Source organism: Astatotilapia calliptera, chromosome 11 (genome assembly GCF_964374335.1).
Source record: "Astatotilapia calliptera chromosome 11, fAstCal68.1, whole genome shotgun sequence".
NCBI classification, from domain to species: domain Eukaryota; kingdom Metazoa; phylum Chordata; class Actinopteri; order Cichliformes; family Cichlidae; genus Astatotilapia; species Astatotilapia calliptera.
The window spans coordinates 24,615,553-24,633,946 of NC_137432.1; the positions used below are offsets into that span (position 1 = coordinate 24,615,553).

Sequence of the window (18,394 nt, forward strand, 5' to 3'; positions counted from 1 at the left end):
AAAGCTGTGTTTGTAATTGCATTTTCTGCAACGACAGCTTTTATGCACAGGTTTAGATCACGTTGCATCCGTAAAGTCAAGGCCCTCTGCTCAAATGTACACTGTTGCCGCTCCTGTGCATGCTCCGCTCCATTTGATCCTCCTTGTTGCTGTGTTTGTGTGTGTTGTTCCCGGCGTTCAGCCTGTCCCCCTCCGTTCTCAGGTATAGTATAACTGGCTCCCCACTATTCCGCTGTGCTCAGGTCGTGCTGCGACCGGGACAACGTACACATCTCTCACACTGCCCGCCACCCACTGATAATGTTCTTAGTGTATCAGATAGAGCCCCCCGGGCCAGCTGTCCACAATCATTCTCGTTTGACATACACGCACACGCCGGTGGTCTGTGTAACACATTTCTCCCTGGCCTCCGGTATAGCTGTGAGATCAGGCTGTTATGCATTAGGGTGTGGGCCACAAAGCAGGGCTGGGTTAGGGGGGGATCTGCCTGTGCCTTTGTGGTTGTCATAATAGCTGCCGGTGTCAACGGGTTAGGAGGAGGAACCAGAGGAGAAACCCGCCAGTGAACTAGAGATGTTTAATTTAAAGTTGCTTGAATGGGATGTTGGCTGAGCACACCAAAGGCCCGATGTAAAGCACAAATTCACCTCCTCGCTTATCCTCTTGGTACCTGGAGCCTGTGCAGAGCTGATCAGTATGAGCTGAGCTCTTGCTATTGGGGGTGTGTTTAGGGGTGATTTTTTTTTCTTTCCCCCTCCTTCTAAGAGAGGGCTGCCATAGCATGTGAGTGTTACGGGGATTGCCTTGCGGCATTGGCTGAATAGGTGCGGGCTGTCATAGGGGTGTCATGTGCACCTTCCTGCTCACGTTGCAGGGGCAGCCCTATGTTGGGGCGGGGGGGGGGATCCTTCCAACTACCACCCCTCTCAACACTCCTGTCCAAACAAGAACAGGCCATCCAAACACACACACCTAATGGCCGTCTGGCAGGGAGGGTGCTGCTTAGGGCAACAAGTTGTGTGTGTGTGTGTGTTATTAGGTGTCTGCAGTTCTAATAAAGGAAAGCAGTGTGTCCTTCACTGCCTCATCAGATGGCTTTGCTCTGCTTTGTCTGCCTTTCTGATTTCTGTCTGTGTCTGTCGGTGTTGCGGTGGAGCTGGATGGCTCTTAGACTGTGGGTCATCTGGAGAAAGGCGCTTTCGGGATGGACCTCACCTGTGCTTACGGACTATCTCTATGCAATGAGTGTGTTTGAGACTGAGAAACTTTAGATGTTTTTGTGGTGTTTTTGACCTGGTGTGAAGTGGGTATACAATAAGGCAGCGTGTGTGTGTGTGTTTGTGTATGTGTGTGTGGCATTGCTGTTGCCCACGCCATTAGAAATGCTGGGGTGTCCAGCGAGATTATTTTTGGATCAGTGACAGCGTGTCAATGGCTGCAGATGCATCGCAAAGGAAGGCTCTGAGATACCAACAGACCCTGGTAGGTCTTTCCCAATCTTCCTTTACTTGCCTGCCTGTATGCTGTCCTATCTTTAACTTCCAAAGGTTTTCCCTCGTTTCTCTTGTTCTGCCATCACACCTGCTTCTCTCTCATCTTTCCATCAATTCACCTGTCACTTCCTCTCTTCAAACCCTTTTTTTTTAACCGTTCTTCATTCTTAATGATTTTATTTTTTTTTGGTCTAGCCTTCATTACTTCTCTCCTATGCCTACTTTTTCTACCCATCATGCTTCTCTGCTCCATCATACAAAGTCCTCGTGCTCTCCTACTAAATCAATAATCTTCATCTCCGCTCTCATCCTCCCCCCACCCACCCCAACTCTGTCTTTTCTTCTCGAACAAGATTTATGCAACTTCATGTCAACTTTATTTCTGCAGCTCGGATATACACGAACAGTCTGTACAATTTCTCACCGCCCACGCCTCAACCAGCTGAGTGAAGGCGATAAATGGAAAGTCATCCCTGGGAAAATGGAAAAAACCCTCGATCGTTTACATTTCTTTTGCGACTCATGTGCATCTTCTTTCTGATGCCTTGTAAAGTCATTGCTGTTTACATGTGGCGGTGGATATAAATACCTATATACAGGAAACCGGAGCAGACAGGTTAGATGTACGTGGTGAGATGAAGTCATGTCACTTTATCCTCCAGTTCATCTGTTTAAATGCTTATCCAGAATGATAGTCATTCCTCCCAGGAGCATCTCAAGATGTCTGGTGACATTTAGCCACTATTGACTCTTTTTTTTTAGCATTTTTATTCTCTTCTCTGCTGTGGTCATAGATTACTAACAGCTTCAGCATGCTCTTTTCTGCAGAGCTGATTGTGAGTTTGAGACAAGACAATGAGCAATTGAGGCTGGAGCAGCTGGGCTGTGTATATTCATGTAACTGATCAAGTGCGGAGGAGCAACAGCAGTGTGTCAGTCCGTCCTTCTGCTCGTCTTCCTCTTCGCCTTTGAGAAGATGGACGATTGTCCAGAGCAAATCCCAAATCCCTGGTCCTCCTTCAGTCCCTTGGTGCTGCACAAGTCAGATATAAATAAGACAATTAATTAAATCACGCTGTTTACAAGCTTAATGTCTCTGTGAAGTCACACATCTCTCAGGTGTGAAAGCTGTGTCTGCGTGAGAGGAAATTCGAGCCTTGAAGGATCAGAGGATTTTATGTGCAGAGCTGTTAATAGATCGTCCTGATATAATTTGTTTATTGATCAGGAGAACTCTCCTGTGGTTAGTTTGGCTGGTTCACAGATTCACACCGGTGCCTTAAACTGAAGATGACTGTCTGTTTTTAGTGCTTGTTTTTAGGTGCAGTAAGTGTTGATGTTACGCCTGAGATTTGCTTTTAGATCACATATAACTGTTATTTCAACTTAATTCACAACAAGCCTTTCAATGATGTTCAAACAGCACTCGAGGGTCAGTTTTTGCTTTAGAGGATTGTGTGATGAATGAAGCCGTATTACAAAAAAAGTAACTTTGCCCTCAGAAGGTTAATGTTTAGTTTTCATTCACTTACATGATTTGGTTCTTCACAAATTACACAAACTAGGTGACGAAAGATTTTAGTGGCACCAGTCGACTGATTTATACATTTTCATAACAAGCAAAAGTGTGACCTCTTTTTTTTTCTTTTTTTTTTCTCATGTGACCTCATGCGCAGATTACTCTCGAGCTATGGACCAAACACTGGTTGCCCTGGAAAAATGTGTTTTCCCCAACTGGTTGGCAGTGGTTTCTGGAGGTTCCTGGCACAAAAGTGTGCGGACTGACCAGAGTTTTTAGGAATAAAAGCAATTTTAAGCTGCTTCCTTATTCGCAATGATTCGCCAATACAGTTAGCACCAAATTTTTAATTTGGCAGATTTTTACGCCAAATGCATTTCCTTAAACCAAAAGGATTTGGGACTGAACCAGGGACCCTTCTGTGAATGTGGAAACCACTAACCTATGGGTTTTCTGTTAAATTGCTTAATAATCTCAGCTAAAAAATCTTTTTTAAAAAGGCAGTGAAGAGATCATGAGGATGTCTGGAAAGAAATGCTGTCCACCCTTCAATTTGGCCTCGGGCATGTCTTTATCCACACCTCATCAGGTGTAGTCAACAGTTTAGCCCAGGCAACACCAAAAGACTTGCACTGTCAGTCCAATGAGGGTAGAGAATATGGAGAAGTTTAAAAATACCAATATAATAATTAGAAAAGTTCAACTTTAGACAAAAGCTAATAAAAGATTTGAATTAATTTAGTTTCTTTTTTGTTTATCTGGTTTTCTGTGATATTTAATGACATTTAAGTGATGGATCTTTAAATTATCCACCCACAAAAATTAATGCTCACTGGCCTTGCAGAGTAGTGTTTATTAATTTAAAATCACACAACTGTTGGTGACTCTTCACTTTCCCAAAGAGGAAGCTCCCTCTGTGGACTCTTGTCACACTGACAGACGTTTCCACAGTGACAAGAGCAAATCGCTGCTTGTGAAGATGTACACACACACACACACACACACACACACACACACACACACACACACACACACACACACACACACACACACACACACACACACACACACACAGTGTATATTTGTGCCTGCTTTTTACATCTGGTTGTGTGTAACAGTTGATGTGATGGATGAGGTTAAAAGCGAGGTTGTGTGAGGAGACGAGTCTCAATCTGTGAGAATGTCAACAGCAGTGAAATAGATCCCATAAGTCTCAAATGTTACAGGCTACTAAAAGGGATAACGTTCACCTGCCAAATGTCCCGTGGGCTGGAATGACTGCAATGTAGACGATTAAGCCATTAAATTTCATACGATAATGCGGACACGTTTTTTCAATTACAGGGGTAGTTCTAATGTAATAATTAAACAGTTGGATGTTACTTCCATAGCATAAAGGTGAAATGTCACATTGCTAAATAGTGTCAATAGCTTGTTATTGTTTTGTGTAAAGGTTAAAGCCTTCCATCTGTCTGTTCAACAAGCCTCCTGGGAGAGATGGCCCGAAAGAGAGGCAAACAGCGTCAGAGAGAGAGGCAGAGGGAGAACTGGGGAGAAGTGTGTCAGTGAACGTTGGATCACACTGCTGCTAAATTTATCGACGAGTAAGGTTTCACCTCAGGGGTGGGGGGGTTGGATGGACGTGGACAAGGGTTGGTGAACGGGAAAGTTTGAGGGTGAAGAGTGAGGCAGAAAGGTGAAAGGTCTCCAAAGAGTCCAGATGCAAGAGAGACCGCTTGGAAAAATAGACAAAAAAGTAACTTTTTGTGTTTCTGAAATTCATAAACGCAGATTTCTGATCTGTAACGGTACCTTTATGGGTGTGTGAAAGTGGAAAATCATAAAACATTGTGTTGCTTATGGAGAGTGGAGCCAAAATCACAAGAAATAGAACATTTAATACTGCTGGTGACTGAAAATATGAAAGCTTGTTGCCACCACTGGATTGTTTAAATTTCTTTTTTTTAATGTTGAAATTTTACTACAACTTTGAGTTAATTACTCTGAATTTCAAGATGCATAACTTGAGCTTTTCAGATAAACCCAAAAACAAACTTCCATAAAATGGACTCGTGGGAATTTGGTACTTAAACGCTTTCTGTCTAATAAATGAATACATTTCTATTAATATATCAGTTTTAAAAGAAACCCATTGTACTTTTTTCCAACTTTGTATTTTTAATTTCAGATTCAGGGTAGCTTTGCATAATTCAGTCACAATAAGCCTTGATTAACTCATACCGGACTTTGATGTCGCTCCAGTGTTCAACTATTGTCTGAAATAAGCTGTTTTAGCCCCTTTTACTCCTTTGTTTAAGGGATTTTATGGAAATCCACTCTACTTCATAGCCAAGAGTTGTTAGGATGCCTGGGTCGTTGACCCAGGGTATTTGAGTTTATTATATTATTTATACTTTTTAGTCTTTGGTTTCTTTGAGTTCTGTCTTATGGTTTATGTCTCTGTCTTCTTTAGTTGCTCTGTCTCCCCTATCACCTGTATCCCCTTGTCTAGTTCGCGTCTCTGTGTATCCTTAGTTCCTATATCCCCGTGTTCAGTCAGTGTTTGTGTCTGCCCTGGTCCCACGTCTCTGTTCCCTCTGTAGTGCCTGCATGTGAGTCTGTGTTATGTGTTTCCTGTTTTACTTTGAAGGTCTCTGTCTTATCTCAGTGTGTTCAGTTTACGCTTCCTTTTGTCTCGTCAGTTCTGATTTGCCCCAGCTGTGTTTCCCTCCTGTTATTCATTCCCTGATTGCTCCTTCTGTGTATTTAAGCCCTGTGTTTCTCTGTGTCCGTGTCGCGATCTACCGTTTACCAAGCTGTGTGTTCTGTCAGTCCGCCGGTGTTAGTTTATTTTGATTGTTTCCAGTTATGTTATATTTGAGTTTAACATTAAAGCGGTTTTGAGTTCACATCTGTCTCTGGAGTCTGCACCTTGGGTCCTATCCCTGTCCGCACACAGCCCTCACCTAACAAGAGTAGAAAATAACCCCTGAAACCAAGCTTTTTGAATATTTTGAACTCTGACCCTTTGGTTCACAGTGATTGCTTGGACATATGTTGATCTGACAACAGGAAACTTCAGCCATATATGAACATCTGCAAAAAAAAACTCATTACAGGTCCCCTTTAAAAATCACAAATGTAGAGTTGTTAGACTGCCCAGAAGAGAACAAATGTAAACAAATAATAAATGTTAAACAATGAATCAAACTGATATCAAAGGGGGCGGGATTAAGGATTTAAGCCACAGTCAGACTATGTCAAAGTGTCAGTCCACCACGTCTCTTCTTTCCACTAATTTCCTCTCTAATAAGGAATAAAATACCCAAAATACTGAGTGATACCTGAAATATTTACATCAGGAAAAAGAAGGCCATCCATTACACTCACAGCGGCTTAATATTTTTTCAGACTGATGTGCATTAGTTCTCTATTAAAAATCTGCTTTCATCTGTCTTTTTTTGGGACATGCTTGTGCAAAGAAGAGTGGTTGGATTCTGTCTTCTACTACACATATGAAGTGAAATATTTCTTACAAACAGGTAAAATAATAACTACTAATAAAAGTGCAGGGCTAACTGTAGTTGCTGGTGATGATAGGGGATCCTATACTACCACAGTTCAAGTTAAATACAACCCGACAGCCCTCCAAACTGACTGACGTTTCTTGTTTTTGCCAGATCTCAAGAACATTACAAACTGCTTCCTGCTGGGATCATAAATCATCAGCTCCCCAAAATAGAAGCCGACTGATATCCACGGCTTATCGCGGCTATACTGGCATCACAGTTCATATCTGTGCAATATGTGTACAAAAACGCGTATGCTTCTCCAAACAGAAGAGAAAAGAAAACCATAACTTGGGGTAATTTAGTGTGTTTCCAAAGGCATTGTTTACGATACTATCAGCACCTTCTACAGCACATGTGGCAGAACATGCAGCACATATGCAACAAAGTCAAGAGGTGTCTTCACAGTAAGCTATTAACTAATCTGTGAAGTGCATTGCTGGAGTAAACACATAAACACAAACTAATCCAGAATAACAATTATAGAGTTTATAAATCCATAAAATCGCCACGTCAAACTCAACATTCCCAAATCAGACTGCCTCTTCCCCAAATGGCACATAAACCACGTGAGAATTGCTGGGTCAGAACAGAACACCAGACTGACCCATTTTAAGTACCACAGTTGGGAAAACAGAAGCTGAGGTCATCAACTTAAACCAAAGAAATCGCTTTGAGTTTGTAATGAACATTTTATAGAAGATTAAACTGTTTTATAGGCTGTATTTTATAATTAAAGGAAGCTAATTTGTGCTTTTACAGTAAGGTTTACTGTGTGTAAAGTCTCACATCATGTTTTTATGTAACTTAAGCATTAATTAATGGCACCAAAAAAGGCTTCTGTGTACAGAAACAGAGGAATAAAAACATGATATGGCACATTGTACCGGGGCTCAGCCAGGCTTTAGTGAAGCATGCCATTCATGCTGAAGGCACTTGAAGAGCAGTGCAGCATTATCCATACACAATGTTAATATATTTATGGTCCTCTCTCAGTCAGCAGGTATTATTTTCATGCCTTGAGCTTGCATCCTGCCTGCTGGGTATCATTTATGATCTTGCTGCTGGAATCTGCCAGATTGGCTGCATGACTGGGAATCTACCCTGCTGAATTAAGAGCTGCTGACAATTTATTGTCAAGCTTCAAGTGTCTGTATTAACCTCTGCTGCTTTCCCTTTTTAGTGTGTGTGTGTGTGCGCGCACACTCACCTAAGAGTCACTACACTCTTTCACTGTATGGAAGCAGGTAGCAGGTACGTGTCCCTCACACTGGCAAAGACAGGGAAGGACAGTTGTAAGACAGATATTCAGAGAAGGCATTACTGAGTGTTGGACACATGCAAGACAGTGAGCAGGAGGAAGAGCTGAGAAGATGAGGGAGCGCATCAATACTTTTCAGACAGGTCTGAATATCGATCAGTTTCTGGTAAGGCTCACTATTTCCTCCCTAAATAGTGAACTGCTTTTGCAAGATGAAATGCATGCATGCAAAAGTAATTGAATTCTAGCTTCCGTTTTCTTTTCGCCGACTTTAAATTTCATGTTGTGCCTTTATTTATTGAACATGAACCAGGTTTAGATAGGATTTAATGGCCTCACTGGTTTGATTTTTCTGAATTTCTTGGTGGTAACATGAAGTGTGGTCTCGCATGTAAGACACAGTTTGTTTTTTTGTTTTTTGGCTGCCTCGATTTGCCTTAATTAGAAAATGACAGCTTGAACAGTGTTTGGATGAGGCATGGAATTGTTATTGTGCTGGCTAATTAGTGTATGCATATGGAGACACTCGTGGAAGTGTGTGTGATAGCTGGGATGTGTGTGTGTGTGTGTGTGTGTGTGTGTGTGTGTGTGTGTGTGTGTGTGTGTGTGTGTGTGTGTGTGTGTGTGTGTAAGGGGGGTAATCTGCTGATCTGTCCATCAGTGAGCAGGTCAGGTTTTATCATTAACCTTGTGCTACAGGACAGGGCTATATTGTTGTAAGGCCTCACCACACACACACACACACACACACACACACACACACACACACACACACACACACACACACACACACACACACACACACACACTTAACAAACACACGTAATGTTCATTTAAGACACAAACACAGACTCTGTGCGCTGAGAAACCTGCACAAACACACACAGATATTTATGAATATGCAGTGCTCCCTCACAAGGGACACAGGAATATGCTTGTATTTTTTAATTAACTCTCAATGTCACACTGCCCTTCAACCTCTGCATCTATCAGCAGCTCTCACTGTGACTGAACCTCTCTCTCTCCATGTCTCTCTCTCTCTCTTTCTCTCTGCAAACCTGTTTGTTTTGTTTACACTTGAAGCTTCTTTTATTTTACAATATTTAATATCTTGTTCGAGCCAACTCGTACAGAACAGATCCATGAACAAATTAAAAGCTCGCGACTGCTCACCGGCGTAATTTGAATACAGGCTTTTAGTCTTAACAAACCCGAGGGAGTGATGTTTTACATTTTTCCGATTTCCTTCATCCCGTGAGACTTGCAGTAAGAACAACAGTAGAAGCTCGGGTTCTTGCGAGAAATTAATAACGAGATGTGTCAGGACCGTACAGTAACGCCTGGCTACGTCCGTGTGTCCGCGGAGATTAACGAGAAAAAAGCAAGGAGAGCTACGCAGGAATCTCATGGAGAGTAAACAAGTGTGGGAAAAGGAGGAAGAGGAGTTTGGAGAGGCAGGGATATGTCCTTGTGTTCTTGACTTGGAGTGGGAAGGTCATTCCACATTTGGGAGCCAAACAATGGCAACAGAAAATGTGCAAAAAGTATGTGAAAGTTGGACAAACTGTGGTTACTGATGATGATTGATTGTGAGATTCGGTGTGTAATGAACATGCAAGGTTATGCGAAACAGTGTAAACATAAGGCTGAGGGATGAAAACAGCAAAGTCACCTGACATTAATAAATCGCGGCTTTCAGTGTCTTTCTCACGCTGTCAGTCGGCATTGTTGTCTTGCTGAGACGTGCTTGCTCTCACCTTTTATTTGTCTTTATGTCTCACCATTTCACAGTCAGGTGACTTTCTGACAATGCAGGAGCTGCGGCTCAGTTTGTGACAGAAATATTAAAAGCCCAAAGTGACATCGTGAATTTCTCTTTATTAATAGTCCAAAAATGCCCAAATATGACATTTTTGAATAAACTTTTCACACTTGTTGAATTTGTTTTTGATTGTGACATGAAGACAAATGCAAAAACCCCAAACTAACATAAAACACAAAGATAAAGAGATTGAAACAACAAAGATTTTAGACTTTTTGAGATTTTGAGCAAGCAAACAAATAAAACTCAGCAGAAGAAGGAGGTGCATCCACTGCACTATGTAGATGATATAAAACTTAATTAATTAATTAAATAATTAATAGCAGCAATCACTGATTTATCCCTTTGATCGATCTGTTGATCTTGAATGAGAGGTCAGAGGTCAAATGTGGCATGGTATTTTAAATCCTTACACAGTACTTTCTATATGTTGACAATAAACACCACACTTTTAAGAATTTTGACCAATAAATCCTCAAGTTGACCTTGAAGACTTTGGTGAATGTAAGCCAAATGTTAATGGATCCCCTCTGCACCCCTACAAAGTTTTATCAGAATTCATTAAACTCTTTTCGAGCTCTCGTGTTTACAGGCAGAATGACACACACACACATACAAACGTTGCCAGAAACACAACCTCTTTAGTGAAAGTGATAAGACCAGTAAAATTATACTTAAGTGGGATTTGGCTGAGTAATAATTCCAGTTAATTAAAAATAATTACTTTAAAACAAGAGGAATATGTTAAGATATTTACTTTTAAAGATTATATTTACACAACATGAGATTTGTAATTCGTTTGAGGTTCACAGTGTGGTAGTGAAAAAAAAATCTTATCAGACATCTGAAGGTCACTCGGCTCATTTTGAGGCTCCATCAGCAGCTTCAAGGCAACCTGGATCTCATTTGAACTGAGGGAAAGTGTAGAATAAAAAATGTCTAACTATGTTAAATGGGTCCCAGGCTCAATCTGGGAGTGGGTTGGGTATTATCTTTTAAACAATGGTCATGATCTGTCAGCCGTGTTCATACGCAACACACCTATTCAACAAGGATAGACACTAGGAAGAAGAAGCTTGAAAGACATCATCAACTGTGCTGCAGTTATTTTTCTCTTTTCCTTGAGGCAGGGCATGAGAGGTCACATTTTTTCCTCTCTCTCTATGAACAGTGCACAGGTTCCTGTTGTTTCTGTCCCTGGTTTTGATGCTGTCTGGTGCCAGCGGCTGTTTGATGATGTTGATGGATTAGGGCTTTGGTGCTAATGTGTAGTGCAGTGGTGAATTTGCGTGCAGTGCAGGACACGGAGACAGAACAGAGACAGAGCTGCTGCAGCATCATGCAACAGACAGGTGATGAGAACCAGGTAAAGACATGAGGACCGAAGGCTGTAGCTCGTCAGAGGTTGATTCTTTTTTTCTGTTTTCTCTGCCATGACTTAATTACACAGCCCTCTGCTGTCTTTCTCTAATCTTCAAAATTCACTTTGGATCATATGCATGCACTGAATTTGAATCTCTATTTCTTTTCGTAGCTCTCTTTTCCAACATTTTACCGATTGATCATTTTACTGATTTGTGTACTTTGACATATAAAATCAAGAAACCTGTGTTGTAAAACCATATTGTTAAATATTTGCTGTTTTTTTAATAAACGTATGAAAATACGGCTTGTTTACCTGCCCTGTTCTTCCATACAGCGGAAGATGACAGAGGTCACTGTTATTTGTGTGATACATTTGCAGGCGGTGAAATTAGAAAGTAATCAGCAGTGACCTCTGTGATCTTTTGCTAGACTGAAGAACTGTAAAAGTATGTGAGTTCTTGTTGCCTTTAAAGCAGCAAAATGTGAAGGTAAACTGGTTTGCCCCAAAATAAAAACATGTTTTTTCACATTAGAACATTTTTATTCGTTTGTAGTGCAGACAATAAACAATCACAAACAGCTCACTGACGGATTCATTCCTCATTTTTAAGGTTGTAGACAAAGAAAGGAAAATCAGATATGTCAGTGTCATGAGTGGAGACCGTTTTATCTTTACTTGCAGCAGAAAATTCTTCAGTACGATATCTTTTTAGCACAGCTCTATTTTCTTGTCATATGTTTTATTTCTTTTACTTAATCCCCTTACCTAGGTTGTTTCCATCGTCAGAACAACAGAACAAAACTCTAACAACAAACATGGAGGTTTTTTTCTTTGTTAATTATTTATTCAGTAAATTTGAACAAATTTATAAACAATAATCTAACATTTCATAATATATTATCTTAGTGCCTAACCATCTGAGTCCTCTTCAGTCCTGCATTTCTCCCACACTTTCATGTAAAAAGGTGCCTCCTTTAGATTTCAGCGACAAAATCATCCTCTCTGTTATAAAGATCTCCCTCACTATGTTCTTCCATTGTTCACAACTTGGACAGACATTTGTGTGAAATTAAATTAAATTCTGTATTTAAAAAAGTGATAGGAAAAGATCCTCCTATGTGCTTATAGACTCGCTGGCCACTTCATTAGATACACGTTGCTATTACTGGTTGGACACCTTTTTGAAGCCGTTTCACCTCTCATCCAAGAAGCTTCTTCAGTTCTAAGGTCAAATGGTGGAGAGTCCCAGATTTAAACCTAGCGGGAGTTTCCCCCCACAGAGGGACAAAAGGACCCCCTGATGATCCTCTAATTGCCTGAGCCAAGGTGTGAAATTGGGTTTGGGTCCCAATCAGCCAGAACTGAAGAAGCTTCTCAGATGAGAGGTGAAACGTCTTCAAGCAACTTAAAGAAGTCCAGACGCTTTTCTTTGAAAGCTCCTTTGACTACGATGACCTGGATGACTGAGAACCTTCACAGACTTTAAAATTTACATTCTCCCAGTTGGTACTGTCATAACGAATCATAATATATCCTACCACTCTTATGCAGATGATATACAGTTGTACCTATCAGTTTCCTCTGAAGATCTGACCTCTGTTTATTAGCTAATGAGCTGCATTAATGACATCAACTGCTGGTTGTCTCGAAACTTTTTAGAACTGAACAGAGACAAGACAGAAATATTGTTGTTGGTCCAAAAAGTCAGAGACTGACAGTCTGTTTGATCTTAGATGGTAATCTCACATGTTCACAAAGCTCCTCCGCACACTCCACCTCTCTGTTTTGCTTCTTTAGCTGAGAGTGCTTTCAGTTCCTGTAGTCCTGTTCCAAGCTTTCTGCTGACCTGAGATCAGTAACATCTGTGCCAACATTCAAAAAACAGACTCAAGACTCTTTTGTTCACACAGGTCTACACCTGCGTTTTTTAATGTTTTATTTCGCTGTTTTCATTGTCTTGAGGCACTGTAAACCTAAATGGAGTTTTGTATTTTTATCTTTTGTGCTACTCAGTTTACATATAATGAATTAAATGTATTATATAAATAAAATCCCCATTGCCTGTGCCACTGAACAGGTGTGTCTAATAAAGTGTCCAGTGGGTGTATGCAGATAGAAACAAGACGGTACCTTCAGTTGCTGTCAAAAAACATAACCTTTGGAAGAAATAATCGCAGCAGAACTCAGGAGAAGTTTTCCGTTGCAAAAACTTTCATCAGTTTCCATCTTCACATCACACAGAAAAACTTGTATGTAACTTACTTTAAATATACGTTTTCCCGCGTGATGCAAACTCTTGCAACCCGTTTTGAGGAGGTAATATTCAACCAGCTCTTTGCATATTAACAAATAACTGACAATACTTTGTTTCTCCTGCTGTTAGCTCAGGTTTTACGGGGCTGAAGGACAGGAGTATTAAGCTGTTAGTGGTGCAGCATTGTTCTGAATAACAGTTTGTGGTTTGTGGTGTTTAGTGAGATTTAAAATAACCTCCTCGACGATTTAGAGGCATCAAAGGTTTTCAAAAGCCTCCAGCAGTAACTGCTTGGCCACCTGCTATGTGGTATATTCATGTATTAATTATAAACTTCTATATCAGTCACGTTGTCATGTGGTTGTAGTGAGTCATGTATTGCAGTGGACTGGTTATGTGAGGCTGTTTTTTGTGTGCACTTGAACTGGAGAAAAATGAACTTGCGCTCTGTAGACGTAAAGACTTTTAGAGAAGATGTGGATTTTTGTCTCACCTTTCTTTCATTTCACCAGCACATAATTATGTGCAGTTAGCCGAGCTTTTGTCCTAGTTGGGCCTCATGGTTGGATGTGGCCGCTCTCCTTTCCTGTGTGAACATGAGACAGAAATGTGTGGCAGCCAGCTCTCTGTATGATTCAGTTTCTTGCTTTGCTGTGTGGTGGGATGCATGTGATCTGTAGGTTTCAGTTGCACACACCATAGCTGCAGCCGGATCTGCAGTATTTTACAGCTTCTACAGTTTTAACGAGTCCGGTGCAAGCTGACCGAATGTATGTGTGTGTGTTTGACAGCATGTGTGTAGGTGTCTGTGTAGTCATAGGTGTAAAATGCACACGCAGTCGGAAGTGGAACGTGTGGAATGTCCTCTCTTTCCGAATATCTTCCTCTGGCTTTTTTCCAGACCGTTCCTTTGCTCAGGGCGGGGATTTTCCAATCTCTATGCCCATTTTGTCTATTTCTGTCTGTCAGGCTATTCAGGTTGGTGTGTATCCCTTACATACACGCCACACATTCCCCATCTCTTTCTCGTTATCTCAAGACTCTTCACACTAGATCCAGTTTTATCCTTCTTCCAAGTCTCAGTTGTCAGAGGTATTTCGCCTGTTTTTCGTTCTCTCCCTCCTCTCCATTCTAGCGTGTTGTTTCTCTTCTGTGCAGCCCAAGAAACACATGATTTCTCGACTGGGTGCTTTTCGTTTCATAGTGATTGCCAGTGTGTCCCCTTGGTTACAGCTCTACGGAGAGTACAGGGAGCAGCTGGGAAACTTCGCCCGACGGGAGGCTGCCCGTTTACTGACAGAGAGACAATGGAGAAGACAGGCAGGGGACAATACCGCAGCCACAGGCCGCAAAGGCCACGGCCGGCGGCATCATCATCAGCACCCTGTGACCCTGGAGTCGCATCACAGCCATGCCTCCTCCACCAAGAAGCCTCGTCCCTACTCCAAATGCCAAGGTGACCAGCATGTGGTTATGAAAATGTATATGGAAACATTTGGCTGCTTTGCCACTTCCACACACTTTGTTGTTTTATTACATGACTTTTCAAAGAGTGAAGCTTTGCATTTGTCTAATGGTTTCAATTTCTGGTTACTTTGCACATTATGATTTTACATGCAACATGATGAGCTCATAAAATATGAGGCAGCACGGTAGTTTAATCAGGCTACACGAGGCACTTAGACTTAATACCACTTGAACTTAAGGGCTACTGCGATGGGGTATCTAAATGTAACCTACCCAGAGTTATAAAAAGAAAATCTCTAAAGGTGCAAGACTCAAAACATTTACCCAAATCTTAAGGTATAGAAGGTATTTTGTAGCTATATTTTGGAGGCTATAAATGCAGATGATTATGACATAAGAGGGACTTTAGAGTAAGCACTTGAAGGAGTTGTGCTCAGTATTGTGAACATGTGCACAGAGTTGAACTGTTGGTGTGTATTTATGTTGACATGGTGTCAGGGAGGTTGAGTCTCCTCTCTGACCTTCTTGCTGCTGTTTTAGGTTTTGCTGTAATGTCTATTTTGACTTTAATACATTTTGAGTGACTGCAGCTTTGTCTGAGTTTTTTTAAACTGACCTAGAGGGCCCCTCAAATCAGGATCCTCATCGTCATTGTTTCAGCCAATTCCAATGATTTTGAGAAGGAAAATAAATATGCAGTTTGTATCAAGTGGGAGTTAGTGCAGGGAATATTGAGATTCTTATATTATAGGAGTGTCACCTCTATCTGTGTAAATAATTACACTGCTTTGACTTTGTGATCTTTCATGTTGCATTTGTTGACTATTTGACTGAGTTAATCTGTACTTATCAGTCTACATTTACTTTATTTACTGCATCTGTTTCATCCATGATCTCACTAAGTGACTCCCTGACTCTTTGATTTTATCTCTCTGTTCCAGATTGTTTGGCTCGTGTGCGGTGCTACATAGTGACAAAAATGGGAGAGGACTGGATTTTCCTGGTTCTTCTGGGACTGACTATGGCTCTAGTTAGCTGGAGTATGGACTATGCTAGTGCCAAGAGCCTGCAAGGTAGAGCTGTCATGGAGATTATTGCCATTTCAAATCTCCAGTTTTTCTCTGCACTGCTCCTTTGTGTAATGTGCTTTTTTTCCTGTTCTTGTTTTTTTCTGTTTCTACTGTTATTCTGTCTTACAGCCTATAAATGGGTGCATGGGGAGCTTAAGGGCAATGTACTGCTCCAGTACCTCGCCTGGGTTACGTATCCCATGATCCTTGTCATGTTCGCCTCGCTCTTCTGTCACCTGGTTTCCCCGCAGGCCATCGGTAAGCCCTCCATCACCTGTCAGCCTCTATTATCCTCTCTCATTATATTTCCTCCTGTATTTGCTTCTTTTTTCTCATTTTGTCTATTGTAAAATACTGACATGATAACTTCTCTCTCTGTTTTTTAAATACAGGTTCTGGTATCCCTGAGCTGAAAACCATCCTGAGAGGTGTAGTCTTAAAAGAATATCTGACCCTTAAAGCCTTCATAGCTAAAGTCATCGGCCTAACCGCTGGCCTGGGCAGTGGGATGCCTGTGGGCAAAGAGGTAAACCCCCGTGTTAGGCAACATTACTTTAAAAACTATCGTGTTACATTACAAGATCAGTTGTGTTACAGTGTTTCCGACTGAGGAAACTCTTTAGAGTAGATCAGCCTCTACCGCTCTACTTCTGACTATGTTAACTTTACCTCATTTCAAAGCAAGTTGGTACTGGCAGCATTTCCTCCACCATAAAACAGGAACAAGCTTATTCATTTCCCTCAGAGTGACAGGTTTAGCACCAGCATCATTCATCTGCTCAGTTTGCTTCACTACCAGTGTTTTAGCTTACAGATGTTTTTTAAAAATATGACATAGAGCTCCTTGGCAGCTCAAATACACTCAATGATAATAATTCAAATACCTCAGCAATGTAACATCCACCCTGTCTGTCGTCACAAAAGCTGATCTTAATATTTGCACTCACCATAGGTTCTGCTGGATAATAGTGTGTAAGGCATAAACCTGATTTATCTACTAATAGGCGTCATGGGTGTTTACTGAGGTTAAGGAGCAAAAAGGGCCGTTTATCACAGACTTTTATACAACAGGGAACTTTTAAGAAACTTGTGCACTGGCTTCATCTTGCAGACCCAGGAGCTGCATCAGTCTACAGCACTAACACAACTGTAGGATTAGATACATTCCACTATGCATGCCAAGGATTCACAGGGATGTAGAAAAATATTATTCTTTCCTCACTGCAAAAGAGAAGGAAAATGTGGTAATATGTTAATAATAACACATATTTAAAAAACAGCTTAATAAGCGATTGTTTGCAAAGCTAACAGGTTGTATTACTACAGACTCTAGCCCATTGCTTTGCATTGCATTAAATCCAGCACTGAAGCAAACACGTATTTTCACCTCCTTACTACTTGTGTGCTTCTGTGTCTATCCCCACTCATTCAGCATCTTGTTCCACATCTTCAGTCCTTTTTCTGTCTCACTCTCCAACTGGGAGGGGGTAATAAATCATCTTCTGTCATGTTGTTCCTCTCGCCCTCTTCTCACGGGACTGAGGCAAATTACTCCAGTCCTCAGCAAAGAACCACATTCGTTTTCCTTATTACAGTAGCATGGAAAGTGTCACATCCAGTAATTACACAGTGATTTATCAGTTCTGATAAAATATGTCCCAGTTTAGACTCTCTGTTTTTACAGACAGCACTCTGTGTCTCTGTAGATAACATTACACGTCACTCATATCTGTGTCAGTAATGTCCTCCCATCACCCCCAGGGTCCCTTTGTCCACATTGCCAGCATCTGCGCCGCAGTGTTGAGTCGATTCATGTCCATCTTCTCTGGAGTCTATGAGGTAAGCTGAGCCCCTGACCAAAGCCGACTACATTACCCACAACCCCCCCCATCTCTTTACTGACCACAGTCAACATGCTGATTTAAATGAAGAATGCAGTGTTTTTGTAATAACTTATGGTGTTGCTGACATCTTTGTTGTAATTACAGGGTTCCCACTATTTTTCTCATTATTTTTTAAAATCTGAAAAACAGAAAAAGTTCAGGTATTTCTAGATATGTACAATTATCTCATTTTAAATTTAGTGCCATTTATCTCAACATCCCTGAGAACCTTGCTTTGTTTCTTAAATGTTATCATAGCACCATGATAGACGATGATTGGGAGAGCAGAACGCTGTAACTGTAATATCAACAGGTCAGTGTTGAGCATTCATATCAGGGTCCTTGAACTTGAACCCTTAATTATAGAATTTTAAATGAAGCTACTTTTGAGTCCCTGAAATTTTTGAAAGAACTTTAACACTAATGAAAAAGTGGGAACCCCGTGGCTGTGTTTTGTCTCTGTCATCCAGCTCACGCCAGCCCCTCCCCGTTTCTCCCGTGTCTTTGTTTTGGTTCGCCCCCTCACGCCTCGTCTGTGTTTGTCTCACTGTATTAATAGTGTGACCGTTATGTCTGGCATGTGTATTAACAGTGACCTCCCTGTCTCCCTCTTTCCCTCCCCCCCCTTCCCTCCCCTTGGCTTTCTCATTCATCTCATTCACCCTTGACCTTTAACCCAGAATGGCTCCC

At 41.3% G+C, this 18,394-nt stretch overlaps 1 protein-coding gene across 1 annotated transcript in view; it reads left to right on the top strand.

The window, feature by feature from the left end:
• Positions 1-85: 85 nt before the first annotated feature.
• Positions 86-18,394, top strand: part of clcn1b (chloride channel, voltage-sensitive 1b) — a 33,386-nt gene continuing 15,077 nt past the window's right edge. The window contains exons 1-6 of the mRNA XM_026184611.2: positions 86-1,482; positions 14,518-14,740; positions 15,693-15,824; positions 15,951-16,079; positions 16,214-16,347; positions 17,583-17,660. Of these exons, the coding sequence (XP_026040396.2) occupies positions 1,432-1,482; positions 14,518-14,740; positions 15,693-15,824; positions 15,951-16,079; positions 16,214-16,347; positions 17,583-17,660 (747 nt within the window). The 5' untranslated portion in view covers positions 86-1,431. The remainder of the gene's footprint in view (positions 1,483-14,517; positions 14,741-15,692; positions 15,825-15,950; positions 16,080-16,213; positions 16,348-17,582; positions 17,661-18,394) is intronic.